The sequence below is a fragment of the Erinaceus europaeus genome, chromosome X (assembly GCF_950295315.1).
Source record: "Erinaceus europaeus chromosome X, mEriEur2.1, whole genome shotgun sequence".
Classification (NCBI taxonomy): Eukaryota; Metazoa; Chordata; class Mammalia; order Eulipotyphla; family Erinaceidae; genus Erinaceus; species Erinaceus europaeus.
The window spans coordinates 29377375-29393521 of NC_080185.1; the positions used below are offsets into that span (position 1 = coordinate 29377375).

Genomic DNA, 16147 nt, shown 5'->3' on the forward strand with positions numbered 1-16147 from the left:
GGCTGGGGGCAGGAGCTGGAACACTGAGTTCTTTCATTTTTTAAAATATTTTAATGTTTTATTTATTTATTTTAATTTTTATTGATTTAATCATGATCGACAAGACCATAGGTTAAGTGGGGTATAATTCCACACAATTTCTACCACCAGAGTTTCGTATCCATCTCCTCCATTGAAGGCTTTCCTATTCTTTATCCATTGGGAGTATGGACCCAGGATCATTATGGGATGTGGAAGGTGGAAGGCCTGGCTTCTGTAACTGCTTCTCCATTTCGTTCCTTCCTTTCTTTCTTACCAGAGTACTGCTCAGCTCTGGTTTATGGTGGTTGAGGGGGATTGAACCTGAGACTTTGGACTCTAATGAATGACAGTCTCTTTGCATATTCATTACGCTATGTGTGCCTCTCTTGAAATGAATTAGCACATCTTTTAAAAAACTATGCAGGAGCCGGGCGGTGGCACAGTGGGTTAAACGCACATGGCACAAAGTGCAAGGACCCAAGTAAGGATCCCGGTTCAAGCCCCTGGCTCCCCACCTGCAGGGGGTCACTTCACAGGCGGTGAAGCAGGTCTGCAGGCGTGTCTCTTTCTCTTCCCCTCTCTGTCTTCCCCTCCTCTCTTGATTTCTCTCTGCCCTAGCCGACAACAACGACAGCAATAACAACAACAGCAATGATAAACAACAAGGGCGACAAAAGGGAAAAAAATTTCTTTAAAAAATATGCACCAATGATTATATGATTGTAACAGCATTCTTCACAATGGGCAAAAATAGGCACTAAAATCTCAGCCAGTTGATAAAGTGATTAAGGAAATATAGCATGTCCGTATTATCTTCTGCCAAATGGTAGAAACAATCCAAATGTCAAAATAAAGTATGCAGTCTATAAAAGAGAAAAGAAAACAGTTTCATGCTACTACATTATCTTCAGCGAAGGAAGGAAAACACAGAGGTATTATCTTGTATGGTTAAAATTACAGGAAATGTCAAGCATAACCAGGGAGGAATAGCAAGTAATTTAGTGAAGGAATACGGGTGGGTGGGGAGGGAGAAAGGGGTATGATAGATGAAACATACTTGTCTTTTTACTTTGCCTCCAGGGTTATCTTTTGCTTCCAGGGTTACCTCTGGGACTAAGTGCCTGCACTAGGAGTCCACTGCTCCTGGAGGCCATTTTTTTTATTATAATTTTTTGTATTTATTTATTTTCCCTTTTTGTTGGCCTTGTTGTCTTTCATTGTTGTTGTGGTTATTATTGTTGTTGATGTCATTGTTTTTTTTCCCTTTTGTTGCTCTTGTTTATTATTATTTTTGTTATTATTGTTATTGCTGTCGTTGTTGTTAGATAGGACAGAGAGAAATTGAGAGAAGAGGGGAGGACAGAGAGAGGGAGAGAAAGACAGACACCTACAGACTTGCTTTACAGTCTGTGAAGCGACTCCCCTGTAGGTGGGGAGCCAGGGGGCTTGAACTGGGATCCTTACACTGGTCCTTACTCTTTGCGCCATGTGTGTTTAACCCACTGCGCTACTGCCCGGTCCTCACTTGTCTTTTTATTAAGGTGTTGAAAATGTTTTTTTTTCCTCCACTCCCTGGGGTTTGGTGGTGCTGGCACTACGAATCCACTGCTTCTGACGGCCTTTTTTTTTTTTTTTTTTTCCGTGCCTTGGTGAAGAGTAGGGGCTCAAACCCTGGGACTTGAGCATATCCTTGAGCGTAGTACTGGGTACGCCACCGCCCGACCCTCATGGAAATGTTCTAAAATTGGCTCTAATGGTTGCGTATATCTACTAACACAGTGAAGACCTTTGAAATTTATGCTTCATTTAAAAAAATTATTTTTTCAGGGGGGATAGCATAAAGGTTATGTAAAGACATTCTAATGCCTGAGGCTCCAAAGTTCCCAGTTTAATCCCATGTCCCATCATAAACCAGAGCTGAGCAGTGCTCTGGTTAAAAATAAATAAATATGGGAGTCGGGCGGTAGCGCAGCGGGTTAAGCATACGTAGCAGGAAGCGCAAAGACCAGTGGCATAAGGATCCTGGTTCCAACCCCAGGCTCCCCGGACCTGGAATGAGTCGCTTCACAGGCGGTGAAGCAGATCTGCAGGTATCTATCTTTCTCTCCCCCTCTCTGTCTTCCCCTCCTCTCTCCATTTCACTCTGTCCTATCCAACAACGACGACATCAATAACTACAACAGTAAAACAACAAGGGAAACAATAGGGAATATATATATATATATATATATATATATATATATATATATATATATATATATAAATTTTCAAGATAGATGGATACATAGAGAACAGAGCACTGCTCAGCCTGGTTTGTGGTGCTGGGGACTGAATCTGGGAACTCAGCGTCAGGCATGAAAGTCTTTTGCATAACTTATACGCTGTCTCCCTAACCCTAAAAAAATGCTTCTAATGCAGTATTTGTGAGTTTGTGGATCATATCTCAATATAGCTATAGTGCTTCTGTATATTAGCATTGGGCAATTCAAGACCAAAACCAAAATCCACTATCTCATTTATAATACCACCGAAAAGGATAAAATACTTGGGAATAGATTTAGCTCTAATGTGTAGGACTTGCACCTTGAAGAGTACAAAACATTGCTGAATTAAAAAAAAAAAAAAAGGAGGGAGTCGGGCGGTAGCGCAGCGGCTTAAGCGCACATGGTGCAAAGCACAAGGACTGGCAGAAGGATCCCTGTTCCAGCCCCCGGCTCCCCACCTACAGGGGAGTCGCTTCATAGGCGGTGAAGCAGGTCTGCAGGTGTCTGTCTTTCTCTCCCACTCTCTGTCTTCCCCTCCTCTCTTCATTTCTCTCTGTCCCATCCAACAATGACAACATCAATAGCAACAATAATAACTACAACAAGGGCACCAAAAGGGAATAAATAAATAAATAAATAAATAAACATCTTTTAAAAATCTTAAAAAAAAAAGAAGGGTCCACATGCTAGCGCACCTGGTTAAACACATACACTACAGTGTGCAAGGACCTGAATTCAAGCCCATGGCCCCCCCACCTGCAGGGGAAAGCTTCACAAGAACTGAAGCAGGGCTGCAGGGGTCTCTCTTGTTTCTTTCCCTCTATCTCCCTCTTCCCCCCTCTCAATTTCTGTCACTATCCAATAATAAATAATTTAAAATGTGTACTGGAGCTCCACTTCCTCAGAGCCACACCCTACTAGGGAAAGAGAGAGGCAGACTGGGAGTATGGATGGACCAGTCAACGCCCATGTTCAGCAGGGAAGCAGTTACAGAAGCCAGACCTTCTACCTTCTGCATCCCACAATGACCCTGGAAGGCTATGAGGGGAGGGGATGGGATGTGGAGATCAGGTTATGGGAATTGTGCGGAATTGTACCCCTCTTATTCTATGGTTTTGTTAATGTCTCCTTTCTTAAAAAAAAAAGAAAAAGAAAAGAAAGAAGATCAGGCTGGGGAAATAACACGTTTGTGTCAAAAAATTTTTTATAAATGGATCTCTTATTATTATTATTTTATTAATGCTACCTGCTGGTGTCTGGAGACCACGTCATTTTTTTTTCTTCCAGGCAAAGGGCAAGAGATATTTTTTAAAAATTGTATTTATTTATTTATTTTCTCTTTTGTTGGCCTTGTTTTTTATTGATTTTGTAGTTATTATTGTTGTTATTGATGTTGTCGTTGTTAGATAGGACAGAGAGAAATGGAGAGAGGAGGGGAAGACACAGAGGGGGAGAGAAAGACAGACACCTGCAGACCTGCTTTACAGCTTGTGATGCCACTCCCCTGCAGGTGGGGAGCTGGAGGCTGGAATCCGTTCCTTGTGCTTCGTGCCACCTGCGCTTAACCCACTGTGCTACTGCTCAACTCCCCACTTTTTTCTATTTTAAATAAGTTTTAAATTATCTTTGTTTATTTATTGGATAGAGACAGCCAGAAATTGAGAGGGGAGGGGGAGATAGGGAGAGAGACAGAAACATCTATAGCCCTGCTTCACCACTTGGAAAGCTTTTCCCCTGCAGGTGGGGATCAGGGACTCAAACCTGGGTCCTTGCACACTGTAACATTTGCGCTCAACCAGGCGCGTCACCACTGGGCCCCAACATTTTTTTCATGCCTGAGGTTCAGTTCCCAGTGCCACTATCAACCAGAGCTGAGCAGTGCTCTGATCTTTTTCTGGATCTTTCTTTCTGTACCTCTTTTTTGTTAAAAAAATTATATATATATATATATATATATATATATATATATATATATATATAGTCTTAGCTTTGTGGTGTAAAAAACTTAAGGCCGTATTTTAATGTTATTTCATTTATCTATTTATCATTCTGAGTGGAGACATAAATCAAGTGGGAAGGGGGAGATAGAGAGAGACAGCACTGCTTCCCCTCACCCCCAGGGTGGAGACTGGGATCTTGAGCTTGGGTCCTTTTGCACTGCAACATATGCTTACTGGGTGCACCGCTCTCCAGACCTTCCATCTTCAGCATCCCACAATGACCTTGGGTCCATACTCCCAGAGGGTTAAAGAATAGAAAAGCTATCAGGAGAGGGGATGGGATATGGAGTTCTGGTGGTGGGAATTGTGTGGAGTTGTACCCCTCTTATCTTATCCTATGGTTTTGTCAATGTTTCCTTTTTATAAATAAATAAAATAAAATAAAATAGGAAGGAAGGAAGGAAGAAAGAGAAAAAAAAAAGAAATATGTGACTCAGGGCCGGCAGTAGCCTACTTGGTCGAATACACATTAATTACTGTGCTTAAGGACCCGGGTTCCAGCCCTGCTCCCCACCTGCATGGGGGACGTTTTTCACAAGCTATGAAGCAAGTCTGCAGGTGTCTACCCTTTCCCCCCCTCTATTTCCTCCTCCTCTCTCAAGTTCTTTCTGTCCTATCCAATAAAATTGAAAAAATGTCTGCTAGGAACAGTGGATCCTAGTGTAAGCACCAAGCCCCAGTGATAACCCTGGAGGAAAAAAAAAAATCCGGCCTGGAATCAACAGAAGGCTAAAGTTTAGGGTCATATCAACTGACCTCAAAAGGCATTTGGCAAGATCCATCCCCACCCCTCATAAAAGCTCTCAGTAAACAAGAAATCTACAGGAACTTCCTTAAATTCATAAAGCACATTTACCAAATCTTGCAGCCAAGCTTGTACTAAGCAGGAACAAGCATACTACTTTAAGGAAGAGAACAGAATACTTTCTTCTGAGGCATACAGTCCCCAGCCTGGAAGAGGACTTGTGCTCCTGTCCACAGAGCATCCTAGGCCCCAGACTCTGGGAGGCCAAGCAGCCTGTGAGGGGAACTATGTACCTCCTCCAGGTCCCACTCAAACAGGAAGTCTGGGGGATCTCAAGGCCTTTGTCAGTTGGGAGGTGTGGCCAGAGAGGAGCTTGGGGCTAATCCAGAAGGGCCTAGCTCAGACAGCCTGGGCCCCACCTTTGCTCCTACCATCCCTTCTTCTAGCCTTCTGCTTGGTTTCCTTTGAACCTTTTCCAGAGCTAGACCCTCATCTTCTGAAACCTATTGCTAGCTCTCCCTGAAGTGAAACCATTTAGCTATTCTGGAGTGTTTGTTAGAATGGTAATTAGCACTTTTGTCAAGATTCAAACCAAATATTCTTCCAGGTTTTCTTTTGGTTTTTTTTTTTTGTATTCTCTTGCTTTTAAATTTTTGTTTAATTAGTTTTTTTACAGAGACACTGCTCAGCTCTGGCTTATGATGGTGCTGGTAATTGAACCTGGAACCTTCAGAATGCATTCTGCATCCCCAAAATAATTTTTCTTCATACTCCCAGAGGAGCAAATGAAAGGGGAAGTAAAACAGAGGGCTTTGCATCCCCATTCTACCAGGAACCGAAGTGTTTGTTGCCAGGAATCTTGTTTGTATAGCCTCACTGAAAGGGAAGCAAATCTGGAAAACACCAGAGGAAGCCAGGGACGGTTTCTTTTATCTGAGAAAGAAGAGGAAAAAAGGAAAGACTAGGGGAGACTTAGAAAGGAAGTGAGAAGAGAGTTGGGCGGTAGCACAGTGGGTTAAACCCATGTGGCATGAAGCACAAGGACCAGTATAAGGATCCCGGTTCCGAGCCCCGGCTCCCCACCTATAGGGAAATCAACATCAATAACAACAACAATAATAACTACAACAACAATAAAAAACAACAAGGGCAACAAAAAGGGGAAAATAAATAAATATAAAAACAAAGGAAGTGAGGGAGTGAGGGCAGGACCATTGAAAAAAAGGGAAAATATATAGATTTATAGATATAAATATAGATATAGAGATATAGATATAAATAGTTATAGAATCAGTGACCTTGGGAGAACTACTGTAGTTTCCAATAGAGAGGTTGGAGACAGAACTCTGGTGGTGGAAACTGCATGAAATTACACCCCTTGGGAGTCTGGTGTTAGCACAGCAGGTTAAGCGCACTTGGTGCAAAACAGAAGGATGGGCGAAAGGATCCCGGTTCAAGACCCTGGCTCCCCACCTGCAGGGGAGTCGCTTCACAGGCAGTGAAGCAGGTCTGCAGGTATCTATCTTTCTCTCCCCCCCCTCTGTCTTCCCCTCCTCTCTCCATTTCTCTCTGTCCTATCTAATAACGAAGGCATCAATAACAATAACAACAATAAAAAAAAAACAAGGGCTACAAAAGGGTAAATAAATAAATAAATATCAAAAAGTTTTTTAAAAAAGAAATTCCACCCCTTAAATTATCTTGCAATTTTGTAAATCAATATTAAATCACTAATACAAGTAGACAAAAATATGTTTGCATTACCATTATGCTGCTTCCCCAGCCCTCTCATCATTCCTGAGTGTTAATCCATTAAGAGGATCTTTTTTGTTTTTGTTTTCTTTCTTTTTAATAGTGGTTGAAAGGACTTTTTAAATTTTCTTTTATTTTTATTTATTGGATAGAGACAGCTAGAAATCAAGAGGGAAGGAGGTGATAGGGAGAGTGACAGACTCTGCAACACTGCTTCACCGCTTGCAAATCTTTCCCCTTGCAGATGGGGACGGGGACAAACCGGGGCGGGTCTTTGCACATGTAACACATGGGCTCCTCCAGGTGTGCCACCACCCAGCCCCTCTTTTTGTTTTTCTATTAGTAAATTAATACTGATTTACAAAAGCATAAGACAACAGGTGTATAATTCCCACCTTCCCCACCACCAGAGTACCACATCTCCATTCAGTTATTCTCCACAGATCACAGATAGGGGTTGACTGTTGTTTCTATAACTATATATTGGCCCTTTCCCCCGATGGTCCTAACTTCTCTTCCTTTCGAAGTCACCTATACCTACTACTACTACTACTACTGAGTATCCTTTTTTAAAAAACAATTTTTTTATGCTTTGCTTTTCTCTGTCCAGGTCTTGATAGAATTGGGGTACAAAGCCATCTCTGGGGGTATGGAGTGTTAGTGTATTTTTCTACCAGAGCACGGCTCAGCTCTGGCTTATGGTGCTATGGGGGATTGAATCTGGGACGTTAGACCCCTAGACACGAGAGTCTATTTGTCTAATCCTGCTGTTTCCCCTGCCCTGGAGCAAAATTCCCTTTTTTCCTCCAGAGCACTGCTCTGCTCTAGTTTATGATAGTGTGGGGGATTGAATTGAATCTGGAACTTTGGAGGGAACCTCAGGTATGAGAGCCTCTTTGCAGAACCATTATGCTATTATAACCATTACGCAAGAGAAATTCTTTTGGAGGGTGCAGAGGGTGTGAGCTCTGGCTTCTGTAATTGCTTCTCTGCTTTACATGGATGTTGGCTGGTTTAAGGATCTTTTTTTTTTTTTAATTTTTTATTCAGAGTCCTTTTATTTGAGAGAAACCGGGCAGTTGTTGACACATGTTTATAATTTCTTATCTCTCTGTGATAGCTGCCTTCAAAATACTCCTACCACTTCACAACATTTAAGCTGTTCCCTCTTCCTCCACTATGTTACAGTGGGGTCTCTAATGCCTTCCCTAGCCCCTACTATCTCCCCCCTCCCCCCAGAGTCTTTTGCTTTGTGCAATCAGCATCCTTAGTTCAAGTTTCAACCTGTGTTTTCCTTTTCTTTCCATATATCTTAAATTCTATCTATAAATAAGATTATGTGCTATTTATCCTTCTCCTCCTGGCTTATCTCTACATGATTTCATCATTCCTTGCAGCTGAGTAGTGTTCCCTTGTGTATACATCTCACGAGTTTCCTAGCCACTCTTATGTTGTGAGGCATCTGTGCTATTTCCATGTTTGGACTACTTATTACAGATAAGGCTGCTATGAACATAGGTGTACAAAGATCTCTTTGGATAGGTGACTTTTGCCCCTTTGGCTAAATCCCTGGGTCATAGGGTAGGTCTATTTCTAGTGTTCTAAGGAACCTACAGACTTCTTTCCACAAGGCTTGGACAAATTCATATTCCCACCAAGAATATAGAAGGGTTCAAATTTTCCCCCTTACATCCTTAACAGCATTTGTTTCTGTCTTTTATTTATTTTTTTAAATTTCTTTATTGGGGGATTAGTGGTTTACAGTCAACAGTAAAATACAGTAGTTTGTACATGCCTAACACAGTTTCTGTCTTTTCTGTTGTATGATATACTCACTGGTGTAAAGTTAGTATATCTCATACATATCTCATTTGTTTTATTTACCTACATTTCTGTGCTAATCAGTAACTTGGCACAGTTTCTCCCCCTCCCCCCATGTTTGCTGGCTATCATCTTTGGTGAAGATTCTGTTAATGTGCTTTCCTCCACTTTTTAAATATATTTTTAATATTTATTTTCCCTTTTGTTGCCCTTGTTTGTTTTTTTATTATTGTTGTAGTTATTGTTGTTGTTATTCATGTCTTTTTTGTTGGATAGGTCAGAGAGAATTGGAGAGAGGAGGCGAAGACAGAGAGGGGGAGAGAAAGATAGACACTTGCAGACCTGCTTCATTGCCTGTGAAGTGACGCCCCTGCGGTGGGGAGCCAGGGGCTCGAACCGAGATGAGGAGATCCTTATGGCTGTCCTTGCGCTTTGCACCACGTGCGCTTAACCCGCTGCTACCGCCCGAGTCCCTTTCCCCCACTTTTTAATTGGGGCTGTTAGTTTTTTCGGTGCCGAGCCTTGTGAGTTCTTCTTCTTCTTCTTTTTTTTAAGACTTTCTTTTTTGATTTTTATTTTCTTATTGCATAGAGACATCTAGAAGTTGAGAGGAAGAGGGAGACAGGAAAAGAGACAGGGAGAGACACCTGCAGCACTGCTTCACCACTTGCAAAGCTTTCCCCCTGCAGGTGGGGACTAGGGGCTCAAACCCGGTCCTTGAGCATTGCAACATGTGCTCTCAACGAGGTGTGCCACCACCCAGCCCCTGTGAGTTCTTTATATACATTTGGCCTGATGTGTGCTATGTAAAGATCTTCTCTCATTCCGTAAGTGTCTTTTCTGTTTTGTTGATGGTTCCTTTCACTGTGCAGAGGCTATTCAGTTTGATGTAGCCCCATTCGTTTATTATTTTTTTCCCCTTGCTGTTGGACTCCAAAGACATTTCTGAAGCACACACTGTGAAGTGTTCTGCCAATATTTCCTCCTATGTGTCTGAAGGTTTCTGGTCTAACTTACATGTACTTGATCCATTTGGAGTTGATCTTTGTGCATGTCATATGTGGTGATCCAGTTTCATTCTTCTTTATGTTTCAACCTAATTTTCTGGACACCATTTGTTGAAAAGACTCTTCTTTCTACATTTAATGTTTTCAGGACCTTGTCAAAAATGTAAAAGATTAGCTTAGGGGCTGGCAGGGTGATGACACCTGCTTGAGCACACATATTACAATGCAAAAAGTGCCCTTGTCCCTGCCTGCAGGGGGAAAGCTTCATGAGTGGCGAAGCAGGGCTGCAGGAGTCGCTCTGTCTCTTGTCATTTCTGTCTACCCTTTTGCTCTCAATTTCTCTCTCTTTTTAAAATTTATTATCTTTATTTATTTATTGGATAGAGACAGCTAAAAACTGAGAGGGAAGAGGGTGAGGGTGAGGGAGAGAGATAGAGAGACAACTGCAGCCCTGCTTCACCACTCGTGAAGCTTTCCTCCTGCAGGTGGGGACAGGGGGCTTGAACCTGGGTCCTTGTGCACTGTAACATGTATGCTCAACCAGGTGTGCCACCACCAAGCCCCTTAATTTCTCTCTCTAATAAATAATAAATAATTTTTTTAAAAAGGCTAGCTTTTTAAAAACTTTTTTTTACATGGACTCATTTATTTGACACATTAAATTAGGTAAAGAAAAAAATATATGCAACTGCATAAAAAAGAATCATTCTTAGACTCTACTTGAACACACAGCAGTGGTAAAAAATAATGAATTGTGGAATGGATCCCAGGACTTAATGCAAAAAACACCCTATAGAGAAAAGCTTCACGCTTCTAACTTCACTGAATCCAGGACTAGACGTGCTTCCTTATACTCTTCAGTTTCTTCCAAGTCTTTTTCACTCTCAAGTATCTGCAGAAAGTCAGTATAGGCAGCTTCCAGCCTGTGCTGGAATCGGGATCATCATCCGGGACTCCTACAGGATCTCGGCCTGTTAATTTTTAATGGCATAATTTTCACCATCTTCAGCTTTTTTTTTTCTGTTTTTTTTTCCTCCAGGATTATAGCTGGGGCTCCGTGTCTGCACTATGAATCCACTGCTCCTGGAGGCTGTTTTTCCCTTTTGTTGCCCTTGTTGTTTATCGTTGTTGTTAATATTCTTCTTGTTATTATTGTCGTCATTGTTGGATAGGACAGAGAGAAATGGAGAGAGGAGGAGAAGACAGAGAGGGGGAGAGAAATATAGACACCTGCAGACCTGCTTCACCTCTTGTTAAGCGCCCCCCCAGCCCGGCAGGTGGGGAGCCCCGGGTTGAACTGGGGATCCTTACGCAGGTCCTTGTGCTTCCCGCCATTGGCGCTTGACCCGCTGTGGTACAGCTCGGCCCCTCCTCTTGTTTTGCTTCATTTTTGTACATCACTTTTTCTTTGACCAATCACTTTACCATGCCAGTTTTGATCTTGATCTGCCTCACTAGGAGGATCCGTCCTGGTGCCTGAGTGCCACGGGAAGGGAGGGTTCTAAACTTATTTTTATGAGTGAGAAACATCGGGGCCCTGCTTAACTCTGGCATGTGGCATACCTAGGATTAAAACTGGGACCTTGGCACCAGGTTCCAGGTGTCATCAGGATGCCGGCAGACTTCCCTGGATTGAAGACCCCACCAATATGTCCTGGAGCTCAGCTTCCCCAGAGACCCACCCTACTAGGGAAAGAGAGAGGCAGACTGGGAGTATGGACCGACCAGTCAACGCCCATGTTCAGCGGGGAAGCAATTCCAGAAGCCAGACCTTCTACCTTCTGCAACCCACAATGACCCTGGGCCCATGCTCCCAGAGGGATAGAGAATGGGAAAGCTATCGGGGGAGGGGTGGGATATGGAGATTGGGCGGTGGGAAAGAAAAAAAAAAAACTGGGACCTTGGGGCTTTAGGCATAAAAGTCCCTGCTAACGCTGAGCTATGTCCCCTACCCCCCCCCAGCAAAATCACTTTTATTTTCTATCATTTTATTGGGGGGGTTAATGGTTTACAGTACAGTTATTGACACATGGGCAAAATGTCTTATCTCCCCATGACAGATGTCTGCAGAACACTCTCACTCCCAACTTAGGTCCTTTTCCCTATCATGCACCAGGACCCCAACCTCCTCCCTGCAGTCCTTCTCCAGAAAAATCACTAATTTATTACGGGAAATTTATTCAGGTTAATGAGACTACAAGAAGCAGTGTTTTGCAATAACTGAAAGTAGTTTCTACAACCAGATTGTGTAGGTCCAAATCATAGCTTTGCCATTTATCCAGTCATGTGAGTTGGCTACTTCTTCTTCTTCTTCTTTTTTTTTTTTTTTTGTCACCAGAATTATTGCTGGTGCATGGTGCCCGCTTGACTTCACCTTCATGACTTCAGCAACTGTTTTTGGTTTGTTTTTAGTTTTCTGTAAATGAATCCACCACTCCTGGTGGCCACACTCTTTCTTTCTTTCTTTCTTTCTTTCTTTCTTTCTTTCTTTCTTTCTTTCTTTCTGACAGAGCAAAAATGAGAGGGGAGAGAGAGAGAGAGAGGGAGAGAGAAAGAGAGAGAGAGAGAGAGAGGCCTGCAGCACTGCTTCAATGCTCCTGAAGCTTCCCCCGTAGGTGGGGACCCAGGAGCTTGAACCCCAGTCCTCGCATATGGTAATGTGTACTCATCCAGCTGGTCCAGGAAGAATTAGAGACAGAGGAGGAAAGACCACAGTGTTCCTCCACCGCTGGTGAAGCTCCCCACCTACATGGTGCATATACACTCATGTCGTGACTGGGGTCTCAAACCCAAATCCAGGTCTCAGTAGAAACCTGGTCCCACCTCTCTGACCCTAATAAGAGGAGCTTAGGGGCCAGGTGGCAAAGTACCCAGTTGAGTGTGCATGTTACCTTGCTCAAGGACCTGGGTTCAAGCCCTCAGTCCTCACCTTTAGGGGGAAGCTTTGTAACTGGTGAGACAGTGCTAGAGGCAGGTTGGTTCCCCCACACACAAACTTTATTTTATTTTAATGAGAGAGAGATACAGAGAGAGACACACACACACACAGAGAGAGACCGGAGCACTGACCATATCTGGCATGTGATGGCACTGGGAATTGTACCCAAGACCTTGAAACTTCAGACATGAATGTTTTGCAGAACCACTGTGATGTCTCCCTAGTACTCTTTCTTTCTTTTTTTTTTTAAGATTTTATTTATTTATGAGAAAGATAGGAGGAAAGAGAGCGAAAAAAACCAGACATCACTCTGGCACATGTGCTGCCAGGGATCGAACTCGGGACCTCATGCTTGAGAGTCCAAAACTTTATCATTGCACCACCTCCCAGACCACCCTAGTACTCTTTCTATCTTCCCCTTCCTTCTCAATTTCTCTCTTTCGATATCCAATAAATATATACACCAAGAATCTTAAATTGGTTGGTCCCCCTGCCTTGGTTTGCTGCTGTGGTCCATTCAAAGCAGTTGGCATATTTTTTTTTCTTTACCTCAAAGGGGAAAAAACACTTCTGCACATGCTTTCCAGACTTGTGAGGCCCCATTTGATATCTCTATTTGAAACAGAGGGAAACCAGTATTGTGCCTTGCTTTCTCACTTACATTGCATCCTCCCAAGGCTGTGGCTGACCTGCGGGGGCCTGGGTGTTCCAGAATATGATTGGCAGGGATAATTAGCAAGCTAGCAGGAGAGAACAAAGCCAGCGCTGTCAAAACAAATCCATCCAGGGAGCTGGGAACAATGACTAGAGACCCCGCCGACTTAATGGGGTTCCTCAGCTCTGCCATAAACAAGCTCTGAAACCTTGACCAAGCTAGAGCATCTCTTTGTGTCTTCTCTTCTTGTTGAGTTAAACTAAACAAGAATATTCTTCTTATTATCTATCTCCTGGCATAATATAAGTTAGAGGAGACCCAACAGTATACATATTACCATGCACAAGGACCCAGGTTTGAGCCCCCACTTCCCACCTGCAGAGAGGACAACTTCACAAGCTGTGAACCAGGTCTGCAGGTGTCTTTTTCTCTCCCTCTCTATCTATCCCTCCCCTATCAATTTCTCTCTGTCCTATCAAGTAAAGAAAGAAAAAAAAAATAAGAAAACAAAAAGGCCATCCGGATTAATGGATTTGTAGTACTGGTACTGAGTCCCAGCTTTAACATTGGTGGCAATAAAAAAATAAGTTAGAGTGGTCTGGGAGGTGGCACAGTGGATAAAGCATTAGACTCTCAAGCATGAGGTCCTGAGTTCGATCCCTGGCAGCACATGTACCAGAGTCATGTCTGGTTCTTTCTCTCTCTTTCCTCCTATCTTTCTCATAAATAAATAAAATCTTAAAAAAATAAGTTAGATAACTGAGGTGAAAATACTAAAGGTTTCCCAGGGAAAGGAAAGGACTAGTCAGTGGAAGGTGCAGTGAAAGGAAGCCATTTGCCATTTGATTTTCAGTACAGAAGTCAACCATACGAATTTAATACCCTTTGGACAAGCACTAAGTCCATACACATAACATTCAGTTCCGTGTGCTATGTGACTTTCATAGCAGTTATAAGTTAGGGGAGTTTCTGTCTTGTGTACTCTGACATTCTTCTATGCTTATGCCTGCTCCCAGTCCCGAGGGTCTGTGTCATTTGCATTCTCTGTTCATCATCAAAAGCAGCAGGGCAAGCCTAGGGTGGTCCCGTTAGACCACCAACATTCATGCCTGAGGCTCCACAGAGACCTTACTTTTTAAAAACATATTTATGGGAGTCGGGCGGTAGCGCAGCGGGTTAAACGCACTTGGCGCGAAGCGCAAGGACCTGAGTGAGGATCCTGGTTTGAGCCCCTGTCTCCCCACCTGCAGGGGAGTCGCTTCACAGGCAGTGAAGCAGGTCTGCAGGTGTCTATCTTTCTCTCCCCTCTCTGTCTTCCCCTCCTCTCTCTATTTCTCTCCGTCCTACCCAACAATGACAACATCAATAACTACAAAAATAAAACAACAAGGGTAACAAAAAGGAAAATAAATAAATAAATAGAAAAAAAATTTAAAAACCCATATTTATTTATCTATTTATCTGATAGAAACAGAGAGGAATTGAGAGGGGAGGGAGAGATAGAGAGAGAGACACCTGCAGCATTACTTCATCACTCATGAAGCTTTCCCGCTGCAGGTGGGGACTAGGGGCTTGAACCTGGGTCCATGCACATGGTAATGTGTGCATTCAACGAGATGTGCCACTGCCTGACCCCGGGCTTGAATATTGTATATATGTACACTCTACCAAGTGTATCACTACCTGACCTCATAGTTCAGTCCTTGGCAGCAGCATGTGCCAAAGATGAGCAGAGCTCTCTCTGGTCTTCTCATCCTCTCCTTATCTTCTTCTTTCTGTCTTTTTTCTCATTATAAGTAAATAACTTAAAAAAACATTATAGTGATTCAGTAGTTATTAACAAGATTATAAGATAACAAGGGTATAGTTCCATCATTTCCACCACCAGAATTCTGTGCTCCCCTCACACTTCAATGATAATCACCACAGTTCTACCAAGATCTTCTAGATGGGTTAGCTACTTTTTTGTTCTTTCAAGTTCACGTTTCATTTCTCTATATTCCACATAGAGTGAAACCATCAGTTGTTATCCTTCACTTCCTTACTTCACTAAGCATAATCACCTCCAGTTCCAGCCATTTTGTCCCAAAGGGCACAATATTGTCTTTTTCAAAAAAAATTAAAATATTTATTTATTCCCTTCTGTTGCCCTTATTGTTTTATTGTTGTAATTATTATTGTTGTTATAGATGTTGTTGTTGTTGGATAGGATACAGAGAAATCGAGAGAGGAGGGGAAGACAGGGGGAGAGACAGATAGACACCCACAGACCTGCTTCACCACTTGGGAAGCAACTCCCCTGCAGGTGGGGAGACAGGGGCTCAAACCGGGATCCTCACTCAGGTCCTTGCGCTTCGCGCCAAGTGCGTTTAACCCGCTGCGCTACCGCTTCAAGCTGGGGGCTTGAAGTGGAATCCTTACACCTTGTGCTTTTCGCCATGTGTGCTTAACCCACTGAGCTATGCCCGACTCCCCACAATATTGTCTTTTTAAGTATTTATTTATTTATTTATAGTCAGAGCTGAATAGTGATCTGGCCTCCTTTCCTGTTTTTTTTTTTTGTGTGTGTGTGATTTATTAATGATCTATAAGATTATGGGATAAGAGGGGTACAGTTCCACATGATTCCCATCATCCCATCCCCTCCACTGGAAGGTTCTCTATTCTTTATCCCTCTGGGAGTATGGACCAAAAATCTCCATGGGGTGCAGAAGGTAGGAGGTCTGGCTTCTGTAATTGCTTCTTCGCTGGACATGAGAGTTGACAGGTCCATCCATACCCCCAGCCTGTTCCTATCTTTCCCTAGCAGTGTAGGGCTCTGGGGTGGCGGGGGTTCTAGGACTCATTGCCCAAGGAAGTCAGGTTGGCGTCATGGTAGCGCCTGCAACTTGATAGCTGAGTATTGGAGCTGGAGGGTTGACATCCTAGGCCTGACATCAGTCTG

At 43.0% G+C, this 16147-nt stretch overlaps 2 protein-coding genes across 2 annotated transcripts in view; one reads left to right on the top strand and one right to left on the bottom strand.

Moving 5' to 3' along the window:
• The window catches only part of ZNF280C (zinc finger protein 280C), an 89432-nt gene that overhangs the window by 2959 nt on the left and 70326 nt on the right, over positions 1-16147 (top strand). The gene's annotated exons all lie outside the window — the stretch shown is intronic.
• LOC107522780 (tubulin-specific chaperone A) lies at positions 10325-13395 on the bottom strand. Its single transcript, XM_016190208.2, is given in 4 exon segments — positions 10325-10545; positions 10547-10643; positions 10969-11086; positions 13210-13395. Coding segments are annotated over 4 exon segments (531 nt in total). The 3' UTR covers positions 10325-10415.